The sequence below is a fragment of the Lampetra fluviatilis genome, chromosome 33, assembly GCF_964198595.1.
Source record: "Lampetra fluviatilis chromosome 33, kcLamFluv1.1, whole genome shotgun sequence".
Classification (NCBI taxonomy): Eukaryota; Metazoa; Chordata; class Hyperoartia; order Petromyzontiformes; family Petromyzontidae; genus Lampetra; species Lampetra fluviatilis.
In genome coordinates this window covers 2381912-2408332 of record NC_136307.1, presented here as the reverse complement: position 1 = coordinate 2408332, position 26421 = coordinate 2381912, and the positions used below count along the sequence as shown (strand labels likewise).

General features: G+C 49.0%; 2 protein-coding genes across 7 annotated transcripts in view; one reads left to right on the top strand and one right to left on the bottom strand.

Moving 5' to 3' along the window:
* Positions 1–26421, top strand: part of LOC144943931 (fibulin-5-like) — a 610861-nt gene that overhangs the window by 44170 nt on the left and 540270 nt on the right. The window lies entirely within an intron of this gene.
* MACROD1 (mono-ADP ribosylhydrolase 1) overlaps positions 1–26421 on the bottom strand; it is a 198500-nt gene that overhangs the window by 41428 nt on the left and 130651 nt on the right. For 5 of the 6 annotated variants that reach the window (XM_078871820.1, XM_078871821.1, XM_078871817.1 and 2 more), the window contains one exon: positions 4370–4486. In XM_078871820.1, the coding sequence (XP_078727946.1) occupies positions 4370–4486 (117 nt within the window). Of the gene's footprint in view, positions 1–4369; positions 4487–17387; positions 17975–26421 lie in introns of those variants that run through there. The other variant, XM_078871822.1, reaches the window with a different exon arrangement.

Sequence of the window (26421 nt, the reverse complement as noted above, 5' to 3'; positions counted from 1 at the left end):
TGGCCCAAAAACAGAGAGTAGATAATTATTCCTACATTACTTTACGTGCGAATAATGATGGGAAATGAGCATACATATACAGGTATGCGAGGGTATATGGAGTCAATTATGTGCTTGTCAAGCCAAGTCAAAGTGTCACCCCCCCCTTGTTTCAAGCATGCCACAGGATGGTTAGTCATCTGTCAGCAGCTGTGATCCAATGGTGGAAATTCCACGTTCCTGTGGAGGGCCCAATATATATAAAGAGGACAAGCACGGATGCATCCCCAGAAAGCGGTACTTGTTTTTGCCGAGCCAAAGAAATTATGCAATGAGTCTACCCCCCAACCGGGATTTGGACTTGCAATCAACCGCTTACAAATAAATTGCTTTAACTGCAGCACTCAAAGTCCAGGTGATTTTCTGCTCATTACTATGGCAGGGGAAAGTATACCCACAAGGGAGGGGGGGGGATGATGAACCTGGATTTGAACTTGCAACCTTGCGATACCACGCCGCTCACTCCACCGCTGTGCCAACTGGCTGGATGTACACGTGTACACTTACAAACACGCACACGCGCACACAGTCATTTTTGTTTGATGCACCTGTAATAGGAATACATGAAATCACTGCTGCTTCAGGGATGACATGAAATGAAAGAGATAACAGGAGAAATTTATTTCTGGCTAGGCAGGGAAGAAAGAGTAACATGTTTTGGCCAACTGCTCATTGATAATGAACAACAGCGTTCATTAATATTCCACAGGATATCAGAACTGCTATGCAGTGCGGGGTAAGCGAGCAGATTCCATAGGTTCTAGATTTGAAGCTTTCGTGACTGCAAGGATTCATACTCTTAGTTTTTTCGGTAAAGTCGCGTAGGTAAAAAAAATGAAAAATTAATAAAAATAAAATAATAAAATCACGACGTTTCGGAGGCAACACAAGTCTCCGTCATCAGGTGGGACCGTCACAGCTAGATTTGCTGTATCAAGTGAGGCCTCCGAAACGTCGTGATTTTATTATTTTATTTTTATTAATTTTAATTTCATTTTTTACCTACGTGACTTTACCGAAAAAACTAAGAGTATAGATTTCATAGGTCACAGCGAATACAGTACCGAGACGTGTGCATGGATATGTAGCCCTTCTGACAAGACGCCTGCACACACGAGCTACAATGTAAACCGACACGTGAGAAAATAAATGTTACAACAATTAATTATTTCGGATTGTGACATTGGGGGTGATGTAAAGGACTTTGCTTGAAATCCTTGAAGTTGGTTAACTTTCGTGCGTTCCAAAAACAAAGATATTTAAATTGGACAAAGTCTTAAGAGGTTATCCTCCTTACAACGTTATGATGGTCATTCTGTTGGAAAATACATTTAACGCAGTTCAATCGTGAATGCGGGCAGCACAACCCTGCACATGGGGCATGCGTTTGTATGACCACAAGATAAAGGCGCAGCTCTGCAATCACTCGCTCATGCCGCTACTGCTGGCGGAAGGGCCTGCACCAGACGGAGGCCCAGGAGAACCCCACGACAGCGTATTTGGCCTATTCTTCCACCAATCTGACCAGGGCATCTTGGAACAGGTGCGAGTAGCCCGCGCTATGAATGGAGCGACACTCCACGTGTGCGAGTTACACGACTGCCAAACAATGACATTTTGTGAGGGATGTGTGGAGGAGTTCATAGCATCTGCAAATAACATGCAATCTGTTACAATCCTATATAACATGATCTTAACTTTCACTTTATTGGAGGCGGAATACTTTAGTAATTCTAACCACAGCTTTTACTGGGCAGTAATCCATAAATAAGGAGACACTCCAAGGTGCGTTGACCTCTCAGTGAACAAGTCAAAATACAAATAATCGCCAACGTATAGCCCCCTAAGTTTAACACGTCACTTAAATATGTTTTCTTGTTCATGTTTTTGTTTTTTGTTTGTTGCGGTTGCACCCGATTCAAGAGCCGAATGGCTCACAGGGCTATACCTAATAAATGAACTTGAACTTGTTCACGACAAATATTATCCATTAGAGGTTTTTTTTGTGGTCAAATCGCGAAAAAAGACACGTATATTTACGTGATCTAACCCAAAAAAAAACTCCATTGTGTATAGCCGCCCCCCCCCCCGTCATTCCACTGCTGGATGAAGGGCTCCCCGGGGGATGTCTTGACTACAACTCGCCACCAAGGGCGATGCGCATTGGCGACACAGCGGGGACGATTTCGATATCGCTCGCCACTGAAGCTGGCCGGGAATCCAACTCGGGTCGCTGGGCTCACAGCGCAGTGTGCGATGTGCGTGCGCAGCTCCTCGCCATTTAAAGAAATACAGAATCAGAATATTTATTTCTCCCGGAGAAATGCGATGAGCCTATGGAAGCTCTTTTTCACATATGTCTGGATCGGGGAGCGGGTCAGGAAGTTACAACAACAAACAATGCAAAAAACACGATCGGACTGCAAAGTATAGGACAGAAAAGCAAATCACAGAAAAATTAAGATGTAAAATAGATCAAGCGTACAATCATTGCATAAGGTGTGTAAGCCTTGTAAAGTTTATTCTTCTGGCCTTCTCTCTCTGTCCAGCCAGCAGAAAGGTGACGTCTACTGTGATACATGTAAAGCGCGTATCACTCGCAGTGGGGTTCAAGTGTGAGTGGCACGCATCGCTGCTTTGCGAGCCACCTAAACATTTTTATTTTACCAAGTAAGGCCCACTCAACTATATCGCTCTTTTTCAGAAGCGACATGGCCATCAACGAAGTGGTTTATAATGTGGAAATGTAGACGTATGTTTCTGAATGTGGAGGGAAAAGCCAGAGGACCCGGAGAAAAATACCACACGACCACAGGAAGAGTGGACATGCAAACTCAAAATACAGGCGGCAAGGGTCAGGATCGAACCCACGACCTGCTATATACCAGGCGAGGCGGTTAACATCTCCTCGCCACCGAGTAGTGGCAAAGTAGCAGCACTTGGTATTTTGCTCGGTTTAAATTTATTTTCACATTGTTTAGTGAGGAGCCAGCTCCATTACAAGCTCGGCTTGTGTCCCAAAAGCATTTGGAGTCAGCTGGAGATGACACTGATGTAATCACGACTCCGCAGGGGATGATGTCAACCAGGCGATTTCCAAGAGACCACACGTGGATGCGCTTGTCAGATAAATGTAGTTATCATTAACTCTGCATTGATGTAATAGATTCCATTTAATAACGTAAAAAAATCGCAGCGCTCACCTGGGGAGATGTACAATGACACGAGATGCATTAGGTTAGCATCAAGAAGGCAGAGCTAATGTGTACATATATTTATACCCTCGCAACACAGGCGTGTTCCCAGAATCAATAACGCGCAGCAATAACTTCATTCCATAAGATTGGCGGAGTGGCTTGAAAATAACCACGATTACCCCGTCAAGATAACGTACGAGGGACCGGGAATTTTAATTCACGAAAAAGCAGAATTTGGGGGTTTGGAAGAATTCATCATCTCAACAAGGTGAGGTAGTTAACATCTTGCCACCACGGCACTCCATCTGGGCCAGCATGGGAGAATACTTTTATTTATTTTTTACACAAAATTGCTCAGCACAGGACTAAAGGCCCCGAAAACCTCAAGATGCCAGCAACAAACATCACTATCAAAGTTGTAACAAATAAGAGTATTACGTTTCGAGAATTGAGCAAGGTTATGATGAGAGCTTGGGAAAAGAGACGGTGATGATTGGACAGGGAATTCACAAGTGCAGCAGTGCGAGTGGGTGCGTGAGTGAATAAGTAGGTGAGTGGGTGTGTAAGTGAATAAGTAGGCGAGTGGGTGCGTGAGTGAATGAGTAGGCGAGTGGGTGCGTGAGTGAACAAGTAGGTGAGTGGGTGTCTGAGTGAATAAAAGGCGAGTGGGTGTCTGAGTGAATAAGTAGGCGAGTGGGTGCGTGAGTGAATAAGTAGGCGAGTGGGTGCGTAAGTGAATAAGTAGGCCAGTGGGTGCGTGAGTGAATAAGTAGGCGAGTGGGTGCGTGAGTGAGTGAATAAGTAGGCGAGTGGATGCGTGAGTGAGTGAATAAGTAGGTGAGTGGGTGCGTGAGTGAATAAGTAGGTGAGTGGGTGCATGAGTGAACAAGTAGGTGAGTGGGTGCGTGAGTGAATAAGTAGGCGAGTGGGTGCGTGAGTGAATAAGTAGGCGAGTGGGTGCGTGAGTGAATAAGTAGGTGAGTAGGTGCGTGAGTGAATAAGTAGGCGAGTGGGTGCGTGAGTGAATAAGTAGGCGAGTGGGTGCGTGAGTGAATGAGTAGGTGAGCGAGTGCTTGGATGAGCGAGTAAGCATAAGAGCAGAGCGGTCCAGTGGCGAGTGCAGCGCAACTCACACTTGGAAGGCAAGCGGTATCCGCAGGTGATTTTGGCCTTGCCGGTGCTGCATCCTCCGAGGGAGCGACACTCTTCCTTCAGCAGGGACCCCGCCGACCTGTGGATGCATCCGTCCACTGCCAAGAACAGGGCGGCAGAAAAGGGCGTCAGTCTTCACGGCGGTACGAACGGAACGCACGCGGCCTACCGAAGCGCACTGCGTTCTCACTCTCCGCACCTCCGATTAGCACGGTTGGCGGTGCGAAAGAAGTTCAACATACATACTTGCGCAACTGCCGCACAGTGGTGGAAGTAGTGCCGGGTGGTATGCCACGCATACAGGCATTCACACGCACACATAGCTCAGCACTCAAGTGAATCGGTAGTCGATCAACATCATCGGCTACATGTACATATAACAACCTCCGTTCACAACTAAGTGGCGGCGACGTCACCACGGTGCCTGTGCCACGCTAGGTGCACTTTGAGACCACGTGTAGTGTCGAAGGCTCGCTGGTAGGACGTCACGTTGACTGACCGAGATGGCTGGCAGATGCACCATGTAAATATGCGTGCGCACACACACACACGCACAAACACGATCGTCACCAATGGCATCATAATCATTCATCCATCCATATTTGTTTTGGCACGTTTTATATGGAAATTCGTCACGTTTGTATGATGGTGGAGGATTAATGAAAACAACTTTGACACAACTGGCAGCACATGACCCAACCCAAGCCAATAAACAAGCATCAAAATTACGTATGAGCTCTGACAGCCGACATTTTATAATTATAATCATCGTTTATTCACTGCCGGATGAAGACCTCTGCGTGCAGTCGTCGCCTTTCCCCGTGGTCCCAGGCTACCAGAAAGGACCTCACTCAGTCTCTCTAGAGCTGCCATTCCAATGCCAATGTGGCTCATACATCACGGCCCCTTGCGTCAGCGTATCCCGTCCAAGGACAATTGGACAACTACTGGCCATCTGTGAACAAGAGCTTCGTTGCGCATCGGATTTCTCCTGCAGTCAAATTAAAGATTCTGATTGTGACGTACTTCTCTTGGCTCCTCAGACTAAACTAAACAATTTTAATTTTACCAGGTAAAGCCCACTGAGCTATATAGCTTTTTTTCAGAAGCGACCTGCCCACAAAGGACAGCTCAACGAAGTGGCTTATCATGTGGAAATGTATAGCAGCCAAATACTCTGAACGTACGTCGATTCTTAATGCGGAGGGAAAAACCCGGAGGACCCGGAGAAAAATTCACACAAACACGGGCAGCGAGAGAGAGAGACAAGCACACTCCAAATACAGCAGCAAGCGTCACTGTCGGGATCAAACCCCACGACCTCCTGTATACCAGGCGAGGGAGTTAACATCTCCTAGCCACCGTGGTACGATTACGCGGAGAGCGCCTGGAAAAGGCCCTTGCGCGGCTCACGCAAGGGAGATGGGAATGGCCGGCGGCGTGTTCGCACACGTCCACGTCCGTCTCCGGGTTGCTGACGATGGCCACGGGCACAACGCAGCAGCAGGAATTCATTTCACGCCGACACCCCCAAGGGGAGCCCCCCCCCCCCCCCCCTCGATGCAAGGTTGCCTGTACGAATTTCCAATGTTGTTGTTTGCGCGTGGGCAGAAATCAAATGCGTCTTGCTGGGATCGTACGACTTGTGCGCTAGCCGTCACACCATCCTACCGCTACATGAAAACCACAATGCCAGCAATTTCCCATTGTGCGTATCGGTGCCGGGCTAGGTGCACCTTGCTAGCAAGTATCCTCATCGACTGTCGGGGGGGAAATGCTGTTCAGTGAGCACCTGCTAAAGCCAGCATTGCACGTAACGGGGTGGGGTATGGCCACTGATACGCACACGATCAAAGTCTTGCAAGCGCCGACTCTTACACATGGCACCAGGTAACCATTTAAGGCTGAGTCGACCTACAGCACACGAACCACTTGTGTATCATTAAGAGGGGCTCATTGCCCAAAACGTGATCCCGTTGTGCGCATATTTAGATTCAAGGCCGCAGTGTTTTTTGACGAACGTGCCGCGTTTTTTCTTCTTCAAATTTTACTCGCGTGGAAAGTGCAAGCGCCGTGCTGAATTCCGTTATCTGTGCCCCCACTACCAAAGCGGCATCCCCGTGTAAAATCGTCTCCCGCACGCCAAGCGCGGCGGCTTTGCTCACACGCGTTCCGCAGCATACGGTTGGGCTGCCCGATAGGCCACGACAAATCCACACGATGCAACAACAACACCCCGCCATTCGCCGCTAACTGACGGTGACGTCACCGCGGCGCGTGCGCCAGGCCAGGTGCACTTTGAGGCCACGTGAAGCGTCGAAGGCCTTCGACACACGACTTCGCATAAACGTGACGTGTGTGTGTGTGTGTGCACGCGCGCAAAGTCACACGCACACACAGATGTATTGACAGCTTTTATCCGGCAGCTGACATCAAAGTGGAACTACAACGGGTAGCTGTTCGTCACGAATCGTAGCCACGCGGACGACCGACGGCAATCAAAAAAATATTAATATCACAGAAAAACCCAGAGGCGGACGGGTCAGAGAGCACCGTGGGAATTGATGCTGTAGAATGCTCGCTTCCTGCTTGTTTATTGCCTATGCTTTACAATGAGGAGCAATATTTTCCGCGGCAAATGAAGAAAAGAAAATACGACCGGAAAATGTCATTCTCCACGAGTGGCCTCTGGGAGGGGAATATTTAGGGGCCTCTACCACTGGGCTTAGCACCAAACAGTTCTAATAATTTTAGGCAATAAATAGGGGCGAATAAAACAAAATATATACGAACAAAACTTTATTAAGAGTGAGCCTTTCAAACAATGTGGAAACTCTGAACAAAAATAAAACTAGGCTTTGCATCAATGCGAACCTTTTAGCAGCAGAATTACAACGATACATATAAAACCCCAAATCCCGTCATACATAATACACGTAACATTTCTTTTGATCGTAAGACTTTGTGAAACGATCAGACGAGCCATTTGTCAAAGCTTTAATCTTCAATGCAAATAAAAAAAAATCCTCCCTGAAAAGTAATATACAGTTCGTGAAGCAAATATCCTCCATATCTGGAGCCTCGTTAAAGCGAGACTCAATCAAACCCAACCATCTTGTGCTGCGTCACAGGGAACTAGACGAAAGCTAGATTTATTTTACCAGGTAAGGCTCACCGAGCTTCAACGATGTGGCTTATCGTGTGAAAATTAATAGCAGCCAAATACTCTAAACGAGTGATGTTGAATCTAAATGCGGAGGGAAAAATCAGAGGACCTTAAGAAAAATCCACGTGACCACGGGGAGAACATGCAAACTCAAAATAGCCACGCGTTCAGGTCAGGATCGAACCCATGACCTCCTGTATACCAGGCGAGGTAGTTAACATCTCGTCAGCGTGGCGCCCCGGCACGTGGCTTGGGAAACTAAATCCCGACACCGGCCAAAAGAATCACTACGAGGCTTTAACGGCAGAAACGTAACATCACTTCACGGGAACTCAATCGTAGTCATTCTACAGATAAGACTTCCACCATCATACAATGTGGAATTTCCGCAACTGGCACAGCCGTGTGAAATTTCCCAGCAGCGAGATGAGCACCGCTCTCTCACGGTCGTTTCAGCCGGGATAGAATCGCTAAAAATAAAATTGCATCCGTCTCCAAGTTTAGAAGGAATTTTCAACAAATCTGCCTCTGCAAAACATCCGAACAGCGAACTCGGCAGCCCAAACGCTTTGCATCGAGCACACAAATCATCCCTCGGTGCGGTCCCAAACCGTAGGAAAGTTTAATTCCCACCACTGGTTCTGAACTCCCAATAGAGTCTGGCAATGCACAGTGTCTACCCTAATTCAGTGAAAAGGTTGGAAACACAGCCAGGATTTTTTCGGGGCACGAAAAGTTTCGTGAACGTTTGTGGAATCTCTAATGCCCTTGGTCCAACATTCCCAAGTTGCCAAACCCCCACCCCCATCTTAAGTGGTCCGAGCCTTGCCGCTAGCTAAGCATCAAAGGCCACGTCGCCTGCTTACTGGTAGATGTCAACAAACCCACTTTCGCCTGATCCAAGATCAATTTATTCCCCTTGCTCTCTGGGTGTGGTGTAAAAGAAAGAATGCATCGCTGCCCTTTGGTAGCAAGGGGAACCGATATATGCGTGGGAATATATGTATTTAGCAAGTTTATATTTATTTTTCATATTCCAATTATGTCTTGAGATTAACACATGAACACGGGGGAACTCTAGATAAACGGTATGTGGGGAAAACGGCCCGGCAAGGTGAAGTCACGCAACGACTACTTAAAGTCGCTTCGAGCGGCGTTTTAACCGCGCTCGGGACAGCTAGTTTAATGCCCTATAAGAGATTGCTAATGGCATGTCAATCAAACAGACATTTTGAAGCCTCGAGAGCTGGAATAAGATGAAGTGAGGGGAAACCAGATTTAATGCGGTGGCTTCTTTGGCCAGCCACTGAGGACTGGTCTGACATCAACAAATCTTCTCCTCGGAGAGAATTTGCTTTTATCACTGGCGGCTGAAGCCCCCGGATTCAAACTCAAGGTTCTTGATGCTGGCCCAGTGCTCTGACCCGAACAAGTTGGCCTCCTCTTCCTACAGAACCGTTAATATACAAGTAAGTAGCTGTGAAGCCTTGTGGTCATGAATTAACGCTTCGTTTATAACAGCCCGGGGGATGTGCTGCCGCGATGGAATGGCCATCACGCTGCGCTTGCAATCCAGATGCCGTTGGTTCAATCTCGCGGCGAGGCAGCTGAAGCGACGGGCAGGTTTGTCGAATCCGATACGCCTCTGACCACTCGGCGGTATAATGGCGGCGGCGGCGCGGTTAGTCGATTGGCGGGTCAAGTGCGGTGGGGCAAAGTGTGGGTACTCTCCTCCATCTCCCCGGATGTCTGACCAGTGTGGAAGAGTAGGGGAAGATACCACCGAGATGGGCCTGGCTAGAGCTTCCTCCAGTGCAGCAAGCAATCGTAGAACCAAACTATTACCTCGTGATGTTTTTTTTACCTTTTATAACAGCCTAGCCGTTGGTAAGCTCCCCACGGGCCCAGTATGCAAGCTTGTCCATGCCTCGTAATTTATGTTGTTACCAAAGCACTTAATACCCCCCTGCAAAGTGGATGTCCAGGAGCCTTGGCATCGTTTGCAAGAGTTGACCACGATGTGGATGAGCTCCAAATTGAAATGAATCTCACACACACACACGCGTGCTCGCATATGTATGTATGTACATAAGGTTGCAGTGGAAGCACAGTGGTCCGTGCACCAAGCTGTGAACCCGGCAATGTAAGGATGTATGTTCAACTTCTTTCGCGTCATACGTAGCCAACCGTACTAATTGGAGGTGCGGGGGAAGGACAACAAACTAAACACACACAAAGAGCAGTTCGAAAGAAATCTGTTTTCGATCGAGCTTTAAAAGCGCACACCTCCCCAGCGGCTTCCTAATATCGGAAGGAAGAGCATTCCAGACGGCCGCAGAGGCGCGTCTGAAAGCGCGCGACGCGGTGACCGTCTTTGCCTCGAGTGCGGCAAGCGGCCACGGCTGCTGATCGCTGATCGGTGGGCGCGCGGCAATCTGAAGCGGTGCCGCTTGCCACCACCGGGCTCCGTCGTTCACCGACTCCCGGCGACGAGTGTCGAGCATGGTCAAACTACGGCCACGAGCGGCGCCGAGAGGCTTTAATCCAGCAGTGAATTGAGCAAGGGCTGTACGATGCCTCAGGGGGCTTTGCCTGGTGGGATGGTGATGGTTTAGTTTCATTAGTATGTCTTTGGGTGATTTGTTGCCTTTCCTGTACTGTGCACTCCCATCGTGTTTTTGTTTGTATTGTTTGTTGTTATAATGTTCTGACCCGCCCCGACTGAACATCTGTGAACAAAAGAGCTCATCGGGATTCCTCCAGTATAAGACGCACGCACGGGAGCTTTCTCAGGTGAAAAACGCAAGCAAGCACGCACGCGCACACACACACACACGCACGCACACCGAGTAGCGCTACATGCATGCAAGACACGGTCAATATACCGAGGCTTTAAACTGGCAGCTGTGTGTTTATTTAAAGTCTTTATATTTATTTGGCGATTGCCGCGATACTTCTCAAGTGCGACCACGGCAACTGCGCTGCTGCTGCTGCTGTTGTTGTTCTGTGGTGAGCGACTAGAGGGATGTGGGGCCCACCGTCTCCACTGCCACCCACCACCCTCCCCTTGCGATTCAGGGCCAAAATATCACCCAACAATCACTTGCTGTTGTTGAACAGTGGTGAATTGTGGCCGTGAGGGTCACATGAATGAATTCCACGTAGAGTCTAAAATATAACAATGATAATCCATGCGGTTTTTGTTGGGTTAAGTTTAGTAAATTAGAAATGCGTCGTTAAACTCGCCACCACCCGTCACAGCCAATTGGTAAAGATTTGTCACGTAGACAAAACGTGCCAATTCGTTACTAGTTCATCGAATTAACATTTTTTTAAGCTCATTTTATCTAACCCAAAACACCTATATTATGGATAATTTTGGTCACGAATGCCTACGTGTTTAATAATAATAATTTAGAGTCCTTTGTCAATCCTCTACTGGATGACGGCTTCCCCGCGCTATGCCCATGGCGAAATTTGTTCGACCATACTTCACCACGCTGGTCAATGGGGGTTGGTGAAGGGTAAGCCCGGGACCGCTTGAGATATCGCCTCACCACTGATGCGAGTGGTCGCCGGGTTCATGGAGCAGTACGCTCACCCAAATCCAACAGCCAGCTAACTGATTTCAGCTAACGGATTTCGAAAAGTGTATTGGTTTAGCCATGTTTGTTTGTTGTAGTACAGAGTTAGACTGATGGCCTTAATCTAAGTTGTCTTGTGGTTGTTGTTGGTTGTTTGACTTGCATCCCACTGGGATTTTTGCACACTGCGTTGGTGTACGGTGTTTTTTTCTGCAATATTTTGCTGTCTTTTCTTGGATTTTCTGTTTGCACTCGGTCACATTCACTTTAAGATGTTTTTTTGTTCATGTTTTTGTTTTTTGTTTGTTGCGGTTGCACCCGATTCAAGAGCCGAATGGCTCACAGGGCTATACCTAATAAATGAACTTGAACTTGAACTACCTCGCGTTATCATAAATGCACGCATCACGAGCGTGAACGGAGTCGATTGCAGCCTGACGAATCGACGGCGCCTTGTCGCAGAATGCCCGCCCGGCCAACGCGTTGCTCCACACGCCGCTCCTCGAGACCGGGGGCTTTCGAAGGACATTCCTCTAGACGCGCCGCCGCGGTCTCTATCAGCCGGCGAGTAAATTGAGACGGACAATTTGGCAGCGAGTGCTCGGTGCATGGGAATAATTAGTGGAGCTCATTGTTACCTGGGCCCTTTGATTAGAACACCAGACTCGTAATTGGATGATTGCGAGTTTGAATCCCAGTGGGGGGCTGGGGTTCAATTGGGCTTACAATCCCTTGGAGGACAATACGCTGAGTACCGCTTCACTGGTAGCCCATCCGCAGCCCGCCAGCAAGTTGTTGTACAGAGACTGGCTCCTGCCATGTGGCGCCATGGTGGCTAGGAGATGTTAACTACCTCACCTGGTATACAGGAGGTGGTGGGTTCGATCCCAACTCCGACCCCTGCTGTATATTTGGAGTTTGCGCGTCTCTCTCCCCGTGGTCATGTGGATTTTTCTCAAGGTCCTCTGGGTTTTTTCCCTCCGCATTAAGAATCGACGTACGTTCAGAGTATTTGCCTGCTATACATTTCCACATGATAAGCCATGTCGTTGGGCTATCATTTGTGGTCACTTCTGAAAAAGAGATGTACAGTAACTCAGTGGGCCTGAAATTTTTAAAAGTGCAGTACTGAAAGAGAAAAGAATGCATTTCATCGGGCAAAGAGCGTAGAATAAATCACTGTCACGCTAGTTCATCACGAAAGCCTCACCACTCCCAAGACTCTTCCAGGAAGGTCCTGAAAAAAAAAATTTTCCCAGGAGGGAGCGCGGCGGTCTTGCTGTGCGCAATTACAAATTTGAGAAATCAGCATTGGGATTCCTTGGCCAGTAGGAAGTTACATTAAGTTATTTTTTTTGTTCGATGGAAGGAATTCGGAGAACCAGGAGGAAACCCATCCCAAGAAGAGCAGACGAACAAGCTCCACGCAGAAAGGCACCCCGAGTCAGGAATCAAACCCAGGACTCCCTGCTGTGAGGCAAGTGTGCCACCATTCCATCACCCTGCCGCACTAGAATGTATATATGTTAGGCGAACACAAAACGGCTACAAAGTGCGTGCTCTGCATCCACATGGCTCACGCTTGTTAAGTAAAAACAAGCCGCGACAAAATTTAATGGCGGCAAATCCATTTGTAATCAAGGCTTTGTAATAACTTCACTTGAACAAGGCCGTCGCATCTAGCTTCAAGCATCGCTCGTGGTAATGTGCGTCCACTCTAAATAATGAGACAAATAAAAAATTGGCGAATGTACCTAACATAAATGGTAAGACTTTTAAGCATGACGACGCACCATAGATCTATCTGCCTATTAGCGAGGTACCCAGACATGGGTAAATGTGTTTTCCATGAAACCCACCCCACCCATAATTATATGTATTGTGGTTAATAGCAAGGATTACAAATTAAGTTGTTGCAGTTGCTGGTGAAACGGACGTACTATTTTGTTTTGTGATCACCGCATTTAGAGTGGCTCCGTTAAATTAAACACGACGATCACACGTGATCCAGGTACCAAGCGTCTAATCCCAAACATGCTGCACTTAAATACGTGATCAGGTAGGCCTTGCCGCCCTCGCGAGCAGCTGTGTCCGCATGATTTTTTTTTACTCCCCATAAATACCTTCTCTCCCCCCCCCGCCACTGCCGGCGGTCTTCCATGAAACGTGAGCGCTGTGCGTGTGCCCCGGGTTCAAGAGCACAAAGCGTCGGTACACGGCGGCAGCGGCGGCCGTCCAAGTCCACGTGTTCGTTGAGCGGCAATTGACAAATATTTACTTGCCTTATCGGTTTACAGCTCCTCGCTGGAACAACCTTTTACAGTCACTGTTCAGCAACTCGTATTTGCCCGAGTCAATATTAGCATGAACATCACCGAGCTAGAGGGTTGAATTTACTCGTAAGAATTAACTAAATACATTATTTTTTTACGTCTTACAGCCGGCAACACAAAGGTAGCTCTTTACCCAGTCGAACACCCACAAATGGCATTTCTGCGTGTTTCCTTGATTTAAATTCTGCTGCAAGGGCCTTATTTGACACCAATGAGGGTTAGGGCAACAATGGGTTTCCTCCAAGTGTCACCATTGCCCATCTAGGCTCGAGATAGGGTTGGTACCCTATAGGTGTGGTGCCCTATAGGTTCTGGATAGGGTTGTTACGTGTGGTGCCCTATAGGTTCTGGATAGGGTTGGTGCCCTATAGGTTCTGGATAGGGTTGGTGCCCTATAGGTTCTGTATAGGGTTGATACCCTATAGGTTCTGTATAGGGTTGGTGCCCTATAGGTTCTGTATAGCGTTGGTGCCCTATAGGTTCTGTATAAGGTTGGTGCCCTATAGGTTCTGGATAGGGTTGGTACCCTATAGGTTCTGGATAGGGTTGGTACCTTATAGGTGTGGTGCCCTATAGGTTCTGGATAGGGTTGGTACCCTATACGTTCTGGATAGGGTTTGTACCCTATAGGGTTGGTACCCTATAGGTTCTGGATAGGGTTGGTACCCTATAGGTTCTGGATAGGGTTAGTACCCTATAGGTGTGGTGCCCTATAGGTTCTGGATAGGGTTGGTACCCTATAGGTTCTGGATAGGGTTGGTACCCTATAGGTTCTGGATAGGGTTGGTCCCCTATAGGTGTGGTACCCTATAGGTTCTGGATAGGGTTGGTACCCTATAGATGTGGTGCCCTATAGATTCTGGATAGGGTTGGGTACCCAGGGCATCGCTGCAAACAGCGCCCTGTCCCCGTGCAGGCTCCTGCCCCGCACACAACGCCCACGTTTACCGTGGCCGCCAATTATTTTTTATTTTTCCATAAAGTTTGAAACTGGGCGGTCTCGCTCAAATTTTTTAATTTGCCTAAAAAAGAAAAAAAAATTGCCTCGATTTTCGACAGAGAAAAGAAGAAAAGACGAAGCAAGTATTCCTAGGAGAGGTGAATGGAAATAAATGAGAGCACAGGCATTAGCCCTGAACCCTAATAATACCGGCGGTGCCTTTGGGATTTGAATAAAGGCCCGAACATTGAGGCTGAACGCCAGTCTCGGATTACAATGCAATGTCGGATTCACAACTACCCACTGCCCATATTTCACAAATGTGGGGGGACAGCAACCATCGTGAAATTAAGGTCAAAATCATCTCGGCCAGTTCCTAAGAATTTTTTTTTTGCTGCCCGCTTGGAGTTTTGGGATCGTGGCCCTGGTGCACATGAACCTTTGATAGAAAAAACGGGGCGATTGTCAATTTAACACGTGGCAGGCTTTCGCGACCAATATTATTCATAATATAGGTTTTTGGGTAAGATCGCGTTATTTATAAATGTGTCGTAACCCTCCACCACCCGACACGGCCAAACAGTAAAAAATGTGTCACGTTTTTCAAAGGACAAAATAATTCACTTCTTTAGCCCACTGGTGTGCTGAAGAGAGAAATTTGAGTAGTATGACGTTTCGCTGATAATTACAATCAGCTTCATCAGGCAAGAATGGTGAAGCTCTCCTGTTGCTTCCGGTCTGTGTTTGGTTATACATCTCGTGAACGGGTTCGTATGATCTCCCTGGGAAGACAAGAACACAGCTTTCCCCACTTTGGGTCATTCACTTAGGCAACAGCCTCATAATTTAACAATATTCGTGTACAGCCCCTTTCTGTCAATCCATTTCTGAAGCCCTTCCCCCACGCCGTGTTGGTCATGGAGGGGGCTATCTGACCATAATTCGCCATGCTGGTCGGTTCGGGTAGGTGATGGGGTCGCTGGATACCGACGCTGGTCATGACCGGGAATTAAACTCATGTCGCAGAGTTCGTGGCACAGCGTGCAATCCCCTACGCCAAACTCTCCGCGGTTACGGCGTACAAACGTCAGAAAACGTAACCGCCATTCTTTTTAGGAACGCTTTTGGGAACAACAAACAGGTTCATTTGTCTCACCAATTGTGCTTCTTTGTATATTCATCACGGGAGATTTAAGGCAGAACAGTCATGGAATGAACATGTACGCTCAATGCGGCCCACGTGGTGATCTGGGCGTGCACGCTCCAAATTCCTGCACTCAATAGCACGTCGATGGCTCAAGCTCCCACCGATCCCACAGCTGCCACCGCGTGCCCACCATGGCCACCGTCCCACCCCTGTAGCTATAGAGCTCAGCGACGCTGCCCGCGCTGGCCCGGCAGCGAGTCGCAGCGCCGGCCAGCGGCAGCTCCTCCTCGGCTGTCTCTCCGCTTCGCGGTGCGCACACACACACGCACACACACACGAGCGCGCGCACAGCCGCAGGATGATCTCCTACAAGAGATAGCCGCACATGCAGGTGACCACGGGGAGTTTATTACTTCTGGAAGGGTGGATAAAGCCGACAAGGAGAGAGAGAGAGAGAGGGGAGAAATAACAGCGGCTGAATGTCCACTTAACCGGGCCCTCGTGTGGAATGAGACCTGCGTTCTCTCTTGGAGCCGGTGTCAGGCCTATAATCGCCCCGCTTCTTACCAGCTCGGGTCGTGATCCCTTTTAAGGGATCTCTCTTCTTTCCTCTCGGGGGGCCCCGGTAATTAACGTGTAAACAATAGCTCCGGGGGCAACAATGCCAAGTGATGATGGCGCGACCAACGGGCCACATCGCCTTCAGCAGAAGCGCGCCCCGGTTCACCGTGACCGGTGTGGAAGCGTTTTGTTAACACGAAGCGCAACGGCGTCTTCGATGCGAGCCAATCGGGCGTGCCTCGAGACGCGTTATTTATGCCGCCGTGTTACAAATTCACCCAGGCAGCGATTTGATTGTCACGATTTGACTTCAAAAACAGGGAATTTTAATCTTTGTTCTTTTGCCGCGAGTCTCATTTACATCGCACCGTCCGTATCGTTGGGACTGTCCATCTCGTTTGTCCTCTTCGTTTCATGTCCTCCACGTGATCTTTGTACAAACGTTATTCAATTCAAAGGTGGCAACCCTGTTCTGACAGAGAGACGAGTGGCTCTCATTGGCGCGTTTTGACCCAACTGTTATTGGGCTTGGCAGTGGTCTTACCCAGTCTTTTGTGATAAAGTCTCTTTCTTTTATTCTTTACAGCTCGCTCTCACTCTCTCGCTCTCTCTCTGTTCATTTTCTCTTGAGATCCGTTGCTTTCTCTCACTTTCTCCCCCCCCCCCTCATTCTATTTTGTTCCCTCTCGCAATCTCTCCAGCGACCTCTCCCGTTGTTCCCGATCTGTATCTCCCCCTGTTCGCGCTCGCTCTCTCACTCTCTCTCACAACATTTCTCTCTTGCCGGCGTCACTCTCTCGCGATCACTCCGCCAATCTGTTGCTAAATCTCTCCCGTGATCCCAGTAATCAGCGGGGAATTCTAACGTAACTAGGTAACAATTCACTCCCCCCACGGTTTGATGAACTGTCAAAATTCGGTGTCACGATTCCATTCAAGAATGAAATTGCGGCACCGATAGAATCTACAGTGGCGTGAATATATAGAACCTACAGCAGTATAAACACACAGAGTACAACACACTGGAAGTACATGCGTGAATTGATGCGGTTGCGAGCGTAACAAATCAATTTTAATCGCAAAATCTAGATTTTTTTAAAAATCTTAATCCCCATTTTCTTCACATGTGCTAATCCATGGTGATTAATATTACCGCTGTAAATGCGCGTGTTCCTTCTACCTTAGACATTCATTCCGCTTGCTCACGCCATTTCTTTTTCATTTCTGCCATCGTTCGATATTGCGTCCCGAGATTACACCCATATTCGGGGGTGCACATGTAAACCGTACAATTATCATCGCGAGCAGCCACATTAATACCGCCTCCGCAAACGTGACGCTGGCGACGTGACGCTGGCAGGCATCTACGATCACGCGGCGGCTGCTGCGGCTCACTGCTCGGTTGTGATGCCTGCGGGCTGCGTTTGCTTGCAGCTCAACTGATGTCAACCCATGTGTCAATTACAAAACTATCCTGGCCTCTCAGGTAGCCCCGCTCCATATCCCCCCCACCCCTCCAAGCTTTGAGACAGCCAAGGCACACGTGCGCGTGCATATGCGCGCGCGTGCACGGTGCGTGCGAGTGCCTTCGATTTGTGTGGGGGGGGGGGGGTAGCGCAGTTGTTATCGCACCGCGCTATGAAGCCAACCACCTGGGTTGGATTCCCGCACGGGGCCAACATCAGACGAGTATTTGAACCGCTCTTGGGCCTCTCCGAGGGCGACTTAGCTCTCGACGAGCACCTCGTGCAGTGTGTAAAACATCGCCGCTCGGGAGACAAAGGCGGCCGGGCGCGTTGCTGACCACGTCCCCCGCTCGTGCGCCGTGCCGGCCTTCGTGGGTGCCGCTCGCTATCTACGTAGGGCAACACAGGGGAGGGTCGCCTTTGTATTTTTGCCTTTGCTCTTGGATGCAGCACTCGAGTCGAGTTGCACGATTAGCCGTTGGAAAAAATTACGATGTCGATTCGCGTTTAATGGCCACGGTAATGCTGCCCGAGCGTGCGGCGCTCGCGATTATCGTTATTAGCGCTCGTAAAGGCCATGTCTGGCACGCCGAGTGAAGCTGCAGGAGACGTGAACCGCATTGCAGCGCTCGCAGGTGGTGACTGGCTGACTCACGGGGGTGGAGGAGGAGGGGGGGGGGGCCAAATAAAACCCTACATTTATATTTACGCCAGAACAATGGGGGCAGCCGCGCCGAACACGCGGCGCTCAAACCGCACGCCTCCGCACGACAACCCCGAGCAGGTTCTCGCGTGCGGCACGTTCGGCGACCTCGGCGCGACGGCCACCAGCGATCGAACGCCAACGCCGCCGCCGCCGCCACCACAGCAGCAGCAGCAGCTTCTCGCGCCGCGTTGCTGCCGGGCCCCGCACGCCGCTCAGTCACACCGGGAGAAGCTTCCCGCCGCGTGGAGAGAGAGACGACGCTCGGCATCGGGTTCCTCGCTCGCTAAGGGCACTTGCCCCCAAACAGCGTGTTTTGAAGGCTATATGGGGGGGGGGGGGGGATCTTCGTCTTTCGCGAACCAGCGAGCGACTGGACGAGTGGGGCGAAAGACAAATACGCGCGTGTATAAACAGAGACTGTACGAGATTTACACTCGAGTTCATATCGCGGCTTTTGCAGCGCCGTTATAAATCCCCTTACCAGGTTTAAGTACACTATGACATGTCAGAGTAATAATTCACATTCCAAACTTAAAAGTCCAATAAGTTGAAGGTTCACGAGGGTATTTCAAAATCCTGTCTTGAGATCAAGACTTGTGTGGAATACTTAATCCTAGACATTTAGTCAAAGCCCATCTTTTAAATGTACACTGTAACTTCACACACGACCCACGCATATAAATCGAGCCGCTTGTTTACCCAAGCCGGTTTCTCAACGTCAGAATCAGAATCTTTATTCGGACTGGAGGAATGCGATGAGCTCGGAAGCCCTTTCTCACAGATGTCCAAGTGTAAACGCGCACAATAGCATGCCACCGAAGGACGTGCGGAGATGCAGCTTAAAGGATGTCACACTTCGGGGGGGGGAGGGGAAATAAAGAAAAATGATCCACTCGACACACGAGCAATGTGGGCCACAGATGAATGAGATGTTTGAACGGACCGGACCGAGTCTGTGGGTCACAGCCTTGAACCACTGTGGTGGAGGAAGACTGACGCGCCATGACACGCAAATGCCAGCACCGTCTGTGGGCCCTGCCACCGCAGTCGGTTTAGCGCCCGCCAGACTCCATCAATCTCGCCAGCGTTGTCCAAACATCTCAAGAGGATCGCAGAGCTTGGGAAAATGTTAGCGCCATTGCCGTCTGCTTTTTCAAGCTTGCCTGTGGCTTGCTGAACCTCTCAATTATTCTCTCTGTAACTTTATTACGCTATAATTATTGTTATTGTTGGAGCTGGGCAACCCAAATAAGTTAGATTACTCTAACGATTATCGGTTTGATTGCCCAACAAATCGGATTTAATACAACATATTTGGGAACAAAGTCGCACTTATGTTCCCACGTGTGCCGCTCGACGGGAGGTTAGGGCTTAGGGTAGGTTCTAGATTTGAAGCTTTCGTGACTGCAAGGATTCATACTCTTAGGTTTTTTTTGTAAAGTCACGTAGGTAAAAATCAAACATTTATAATAGAAATAAAATAAAATAATAAATCACGACGTTTCGGAGGCAACACAAGTCTCCGTCATCAGGTGGGACCGTCACAGCTAGATTTACTGTATCAGTGATACAGTAAATGTGTTGCCCCCGAAACGTCGTTATTTATTATTTTATTTTAATTATTACTTTTGTTAATTTTTTATTTTATTTTTTACCTACGTGACTTTACCGAAAAAACCTAAGAGTAGGCGTAGGGTAGGGTTAGGGTTATCAGCATCACCAGCCGGGTCATGCTGGGCGAGGCTCGTACGGGGGTTGCCCGCTTCGGGAGGCAGGACGTAGGGTGGCTACCACCTTTAAAGTGACCTGAATAAGCCCCCACGAAAACTCGTTGATTATAAATCTTAGTCCACTCAGAAATATAACCGACAAATCCGGCCGAGCTCCAAATCTAACGATGCACAACGGAACTACGGAGACATGCTCTGCTGCTGCTGAGCAGTCGGTGCAAACAAGTCGAGTGAAACCTTCTGGTCGGTCACGTGACAAGGCTGCCTCTTCTGGAAGTCAGTGTTGGGGATTTTTCTCTTCCATTTTAGGTCGACTCTTCTCTACCGCTGCGAATGGTGCCAGAGGGAACTTGTAAACACGCATGGCCCTTTCCTCGACAAGGGCCTACCCCAATACCACGCAAGGTCGTTGGTGGTGGGGGGGGGGGGAGTCCATCATATTTCGCCACGCTCAACAACGCGGGTTAGCGCAGGAGGGCAGCGTGGACGTCGGGAGCACAGCACCGCACAACGATGGCACTGCGCTCGTGCTGTAGATACGGATGAGCAACCTCACGGTTGGAAGTTGGTGTCCTTGCCTACGTCAGTAACAGTCACGAGCGATGGAGTTGTCAAGGGTGCTCGCTCTCTGCTGCAAGGTGGACGTGAGAGGAGCGATGATAGCAGTTCATTACATGACCATGAGGGATGGCAATGGCCTGGAGGAGGCCTTCATCCAGAAGTGGATTGAACATGGTCGCTGCTGTTTATGAAGATCAAAGCGTGCTCTCTGCTAGAAAGTTGACATCAAAGACCCCGTGACAGGCAGTTTCGAGGCAGGCTCATGGCACTTAGCACCGCATTCATGCCCAAATCACAAATCCTATACTCACGGAAACTATAACTGTAAGAGTGTAATAATTTGCCGTCCATAATGATGGCGAGTAGGGTTTCTATTAAAAAAAGAGATAATGGAGGTCAAACGCCTCTCATCTAGTTAATATTCGAAGTGCCTCCATGCGATAACGGGCACCGGGTTCCTGGGCATCCCTGCTGGCGGCCAGAAAGCCGATTGGTGGAAATTCCACACTCCTATGGTGGTGGGGGGTCTACATACGAATAGGACGGTCCACCGTTGAGGAGATGGAGCGATGGAATCGGATAGTGTGCAGCGGGTGCTGGGTGGAATAATCCATCGCTGGGACGTGAGAGGTGGCCTGCTGTTTGGGGACGCCTTCATCTCGCAGCGGACTGACCCTGGCCAATGATGACGATGATGTGGGTTCCAATCTATGAATAATAATGCAGCCATTAGGAACGTCTCACCAAGAGGTATTCATTTGTAGGATCGCTCATTTATACATTATGGATTATTTAATTCCCAGCGTGCATCTCTCCGAGCACCTTTCGGATTTCTTCCATTTTCTTCGTCAAGTGTCCGTGTTTATGATCAATACCATCCGTGGGCAGTATGCTGTGAAAACATCCTTCATAAGCTACAACGGTGCGTTGATTTTCATCCTCAAATTCAATGGCACTCCAAGGCTGCTCTTGTCTTGTTAGCCTCTTTAATTTGATCATATTGACCACGACTTTCATCCCGAGATATGTGCGCTTGGAAATGCATTGAGAGGCAGAAAGAGGATCGTGTTAGTCAGGGAATAAAAACACAAATTAGAGACATCGTATTGAATTTTGAGGGCAATACGTGGGGCGTGGGCATGACAAGTGGTTGATGGCCGATGGACGAGGCCGGTTTAGGAACGGCAGCCAAAAGAGAGAACGTGTCCTGGAGGGCGACCACCACAGAGATTGAGATGAGCGCGTCTGCAGATGTGAGATGGATTGATCTATCAAAAGACAGTGTATATATGTAGAACTTCTTTCCTAACCTTGCCAACACAAAAAGCAGTTCAAAATAAATTTGTTTTCAAACTAGATTTGAAAGTCCACAGCTCCCTGTGACTTCCTAGTATCGGAAGGGAGAGCGCGTTCCAGACGGCCGCAGAAGCGCATCTGAAAGCGCGCGATGCGGTGACCACCGTCTTTGTTTGATGGCCAGCAACCAAAATCCGCTGCCGTTTGCCATCATGACCGAAGCTCGCGTGATGGTTACTGCCCCTTGACGAGATTGGCAATATATTGATTTTGACAACAGTGATGAAATGGCGACGGAGTGGGGGAGACCTTCATCCAGCAGTGGATAACCAATGGAATGAGGATTATTGCATTGATGTCATATAAAGCGTGACGAACCCTATCTCTATATATATGCTATGCACACTTTTCAACTGACCGACAAGCGTAAATATTTTATACGTTATACGAAAAAAAACTGAGAAAAGAACATACTAACCAATGGTGATGGGTTCTGCAGTATGCAGTCACCCCACACGCACACAACTTGTAATCACGAAGATTATATATGAGTGTGCGTGTGTGTGTTGAGGCGTTAGCAGGCACTTGCTGACAATACTTGTCTCAACAATCCACCCAATACGGACGTGACGACGCACAGATTACCATTGATCCTGCATCAATATTGTGCGTTGTCAGAATCAACGTTTTTCGATCGGCATTCGTCGGATGTAGGTGGAGCGTTGGCACAGCGGCGAGCCTGCTGCTGCACGCCGAACCCAGCGGGGCCTCGCTTTCACTGCTGGCCGTGGCGAACGTCAGTGCCGAGTGATATCTGAACCAGAGGTCGCAACCGGGTACCCAATACCCGTACCCTACCCGATACCCGGCTACCCGTACCCAGACGGGTACCTGTTTGCAACCCTGGTGCGGCCGGGTACGGGTACGGGTAGGCCGTGAGTCACCGGTGAGTAACTGTTTGTCACTCATTTCGGGTAGCGTACGGGTACCCATACCCGGCCGGGTACGGGTACCCGTTTGGGACCCTGGTGCGGCCGGGTACGGGTAAGGAATCAAAACCCGTTTGCGACCTCTGATCTGAACCAGGTCTGGGCATCCCCTAGGTCAACTCAACCTGACGGGTATTTGGTGCGGCGAGTGAAAAAATCAGCAGCGGGCAGACGGTGGCGAGATGTTAAGTACCTCGCCTGGCATGCGAGAGGTCATGGGTTCGATCCCAACCCTGACACCTGTACATATTTGCTGGTTCTTCCCGTGGTCGCGTGGATTTTTCTCCGTTGTCCTCCGGTTTTTCCCTCCACATTCGGAAACATGCGTTTAGATATTTGACTGCTATACATGTTCACGTACGTTGAGCTATCATTTGTGATAGCCAGCTCAGTGGGCCTTACTGGTAAAATATTAATTATTTTAGTTTTAGTTTAGTTTAAAAGCAGTAGTATCAGCCACAGCACCACCCTCCTTAATCAGCCATAGTGGCCTTAACAGGTGCTCGCTAACAGCCTTGCCCCAAACAGACTGTCACAGGCTATGGTTGCTTTCTGTCATGTTTCCCAAATTACTTATATTTGTATTTGGCGAAATGTGGTAGTGTTGAGGGGGGGGGGGCGTTACACGAGGCTGCCAAAAACACTTTCAAGCGACCCCTAAACCAGCGCGCCAACACTCTCAAGAAGGCATTGCGGCCCTGAGCAAGGTATGTAAACAAGACACGCGCGTGCGTGCTTGCTCCAACAAGCCAGGGGCCAGATGCCCTACAAAGACACACACACATGCGCGCGGCGGATTTGCAAGCCAAAAGGAGGAATTGAAAGCGAATCAATGGGGGCCCATTTAGCGGGGCGGAATCCCAGGAATTGCGGGGACTTATCTGCCTCTGTCTCACCCGACACCTCCTAAATGCCAGGCGTTACGTAAACTTTGGAGGCCGGACGGCATCCCCCCCTACCCCCTCCACCCACGCCCACCCGCCCGGCTCTCACCGAACATTCTCTATCGACTGCTGCAAGGAAGGCACTAATAGCTTTTAAATAGACAAATTAAACGTCTCCATGTAGTGTCTGTGCTGAGCTTCTTTCACGCCGTACGTAGCCAACCGTGCTAAATCGGAGGTGCCCTGGTGCTGCGCCCGCGATCGTAACGTACGCATTGTGGGCGGCCGAACACGAAAAATGTATTTTTAACAAACAATTACAGTATAGTCAGCTTCCCAAACCCGTGCGTGCGTGCGCACCTTGCATATCTATGAGCTTCACAAGTCAGAACCATGCCCATTACTAATTATTATTCCAGTGCAAATTGCTAAATTCAAAGAGACAAAGGCAACCAATTGGAGAATTCAAGGGAGTAGCGGGAGAAACGTTTCAAGCCGGCCATCATGGTGGCGGGCTCGTGTCTCGACTGCTTTTACGAGGTACGACTTGCGATTGCTGATCCAATGCAAACCTCACGCGTGCTCTGCCATTTATCAGTTACGAGTGTTTAGAGGCGCTCTGGACAAGAGATATTGCCGTGTGTGCGAGTGTGTGTGCATGGTGCTGGCCACACATCCCCTCTTGTGCGCCGTGCCGGGCTGCATAGGTGCTGCTCGCAAAAAGCACTTGCCCCAACAGTCTGTTACAGGCTACACGGGGGATCTTTGTCTTTGTTGTTTGTGGGTTGCAGGAGTTGTTCCCCGCTTGGGTTCCAACGACCAGAGGGGTGGTGACGATGATCTGCAGATGTCTGCACGATAGCGCCAATAACTCTGGCCTGCTGGGTTTGGGCCATAAACGACTCTGCACACCCAGAGGTTGACCAGTGGCAGATAAGAGAGCAGTGCGATCGTTTTTTTCTTCTTTTAGAAAGTTTCGTATGCCATCGCTGGCCACTAATTTCTGTGGGGAAATTACCAAAGTGGGCCGACTGCTTTAATCTGCATGTTAAAAAGGCACCGTGACAAGATTTGCAGGAAAAAGATTGTGTGCCGGTGTAATGGATTCAATGAGTCTTACACAAATCCAAAAGCAAAACTGCAAGAGCTCTCTCCTGCGACGCGGCTAATGAATTTCGAGAGACTTACCGCAAGTAAACAATATTAATTCATATTAATTAAATATTAAGAGGTTGTGTTTTACTGCGGTATACAATGACAAATTAAAGCAATTCACCCTGGTAGCCATAAACACCGCCTTATAACGGTGAAACACATTGACCGCAGACACGTTACGTGTCAATAAACAAATGTGGCGAGATTGCCTTTAAATCGAGGCCAATATTAATTCATTAAAAGCAAGTCAACTTAAGGTGTCTCTTGCAAGGCTTCGTGGCACACGTGTCTAAAATTTCCACTCTCAGCGAGCGGGGTATTTACGTTCCGCTCTTTGGCGGTCGGCACAAACTGGACGACAATTAACGTCACGCCGGGAAACGGAGGTAACTGTAACAGCCAGCTTCTCGTGGCCAGTAGTCCCCTCGCTCACAGCGGGACAACGGAGTTGATGACAACGGAGTTGATGACAACGGAGTTGATGACAACCGAGTTGATGACAACGGAGTTGATGACAACGGAGTTGATGACAACGGAGTTGATGACAACCGAGTTGATGACAACGGAGTTGATGACAACCGAGTTGATGACAACCGAGTTGATAACAACGGAGTTGATGACAACGGAGTTGATGACAACGGAGTTGATGACAACGGAGTTGATGACAACCGAGTTGATGACAACGGAGTTGATGACAACGGAGTAGATGACAACGGAGATGATGACAACGGAGTTGATGGCAACCGAGTTGATGGCAACCGAGTTGATGGCAACCGAGTTGATGGCAACCGAGTTGATGGCAACCGAGTTGATGACAACGGAATTGATGACAACGGAGTTGATGACAACGGAGTTGATGACAACGGAGTTGATGACAACCGAGTTGATGACAACGGAGTTGATGACAACTGAGTTGATGACAACCGAGTTGATAACAACGGAGTTGATGACAACCGAGTTGATGACAACGGAGTTGATGACAACGGAGTTGATGACAACGGAGTTGATGACAACGGAGTTGATGACAACCGAGTTGATGACAACGGAGTTGATGACAACGGAGTAGATGACAACGGAGATGATGACAACGGAGTTGATGGCAACCGAGTTGATGGCAACCGAGTTGATGGCAACCGAGTTGATGGCAACCGAGTTGATGGCAACCGAGTTGATGGCAACGGAGTTGATGACAACCAAGTTGATGACAACCGAGTTGATGACAACCGAGTTGATGACAACCGAGTTGATGGCAACGGAGTTGATGACAACCGAGTTGATGACAACCGAGTTGATGACAACCGAGTTGATGGCAACCTCGCGGATCGAGTCGGAAACCTCGCGAATCGACGGGCGTCGCGTTATCGTTACAACCGCGTCGACTCGTCTCTCTGCCCCTTCCGTGGCGCGTCGTGCCCCAGTGCCCAATATGTCTTCAGTCTTTAATCTTTTTCTTTTTTTTGTTTGCCTTTTGTCCTTTCTCGTCTGTCCACGGGTGTACGCAAAGTGCGGGGGGCT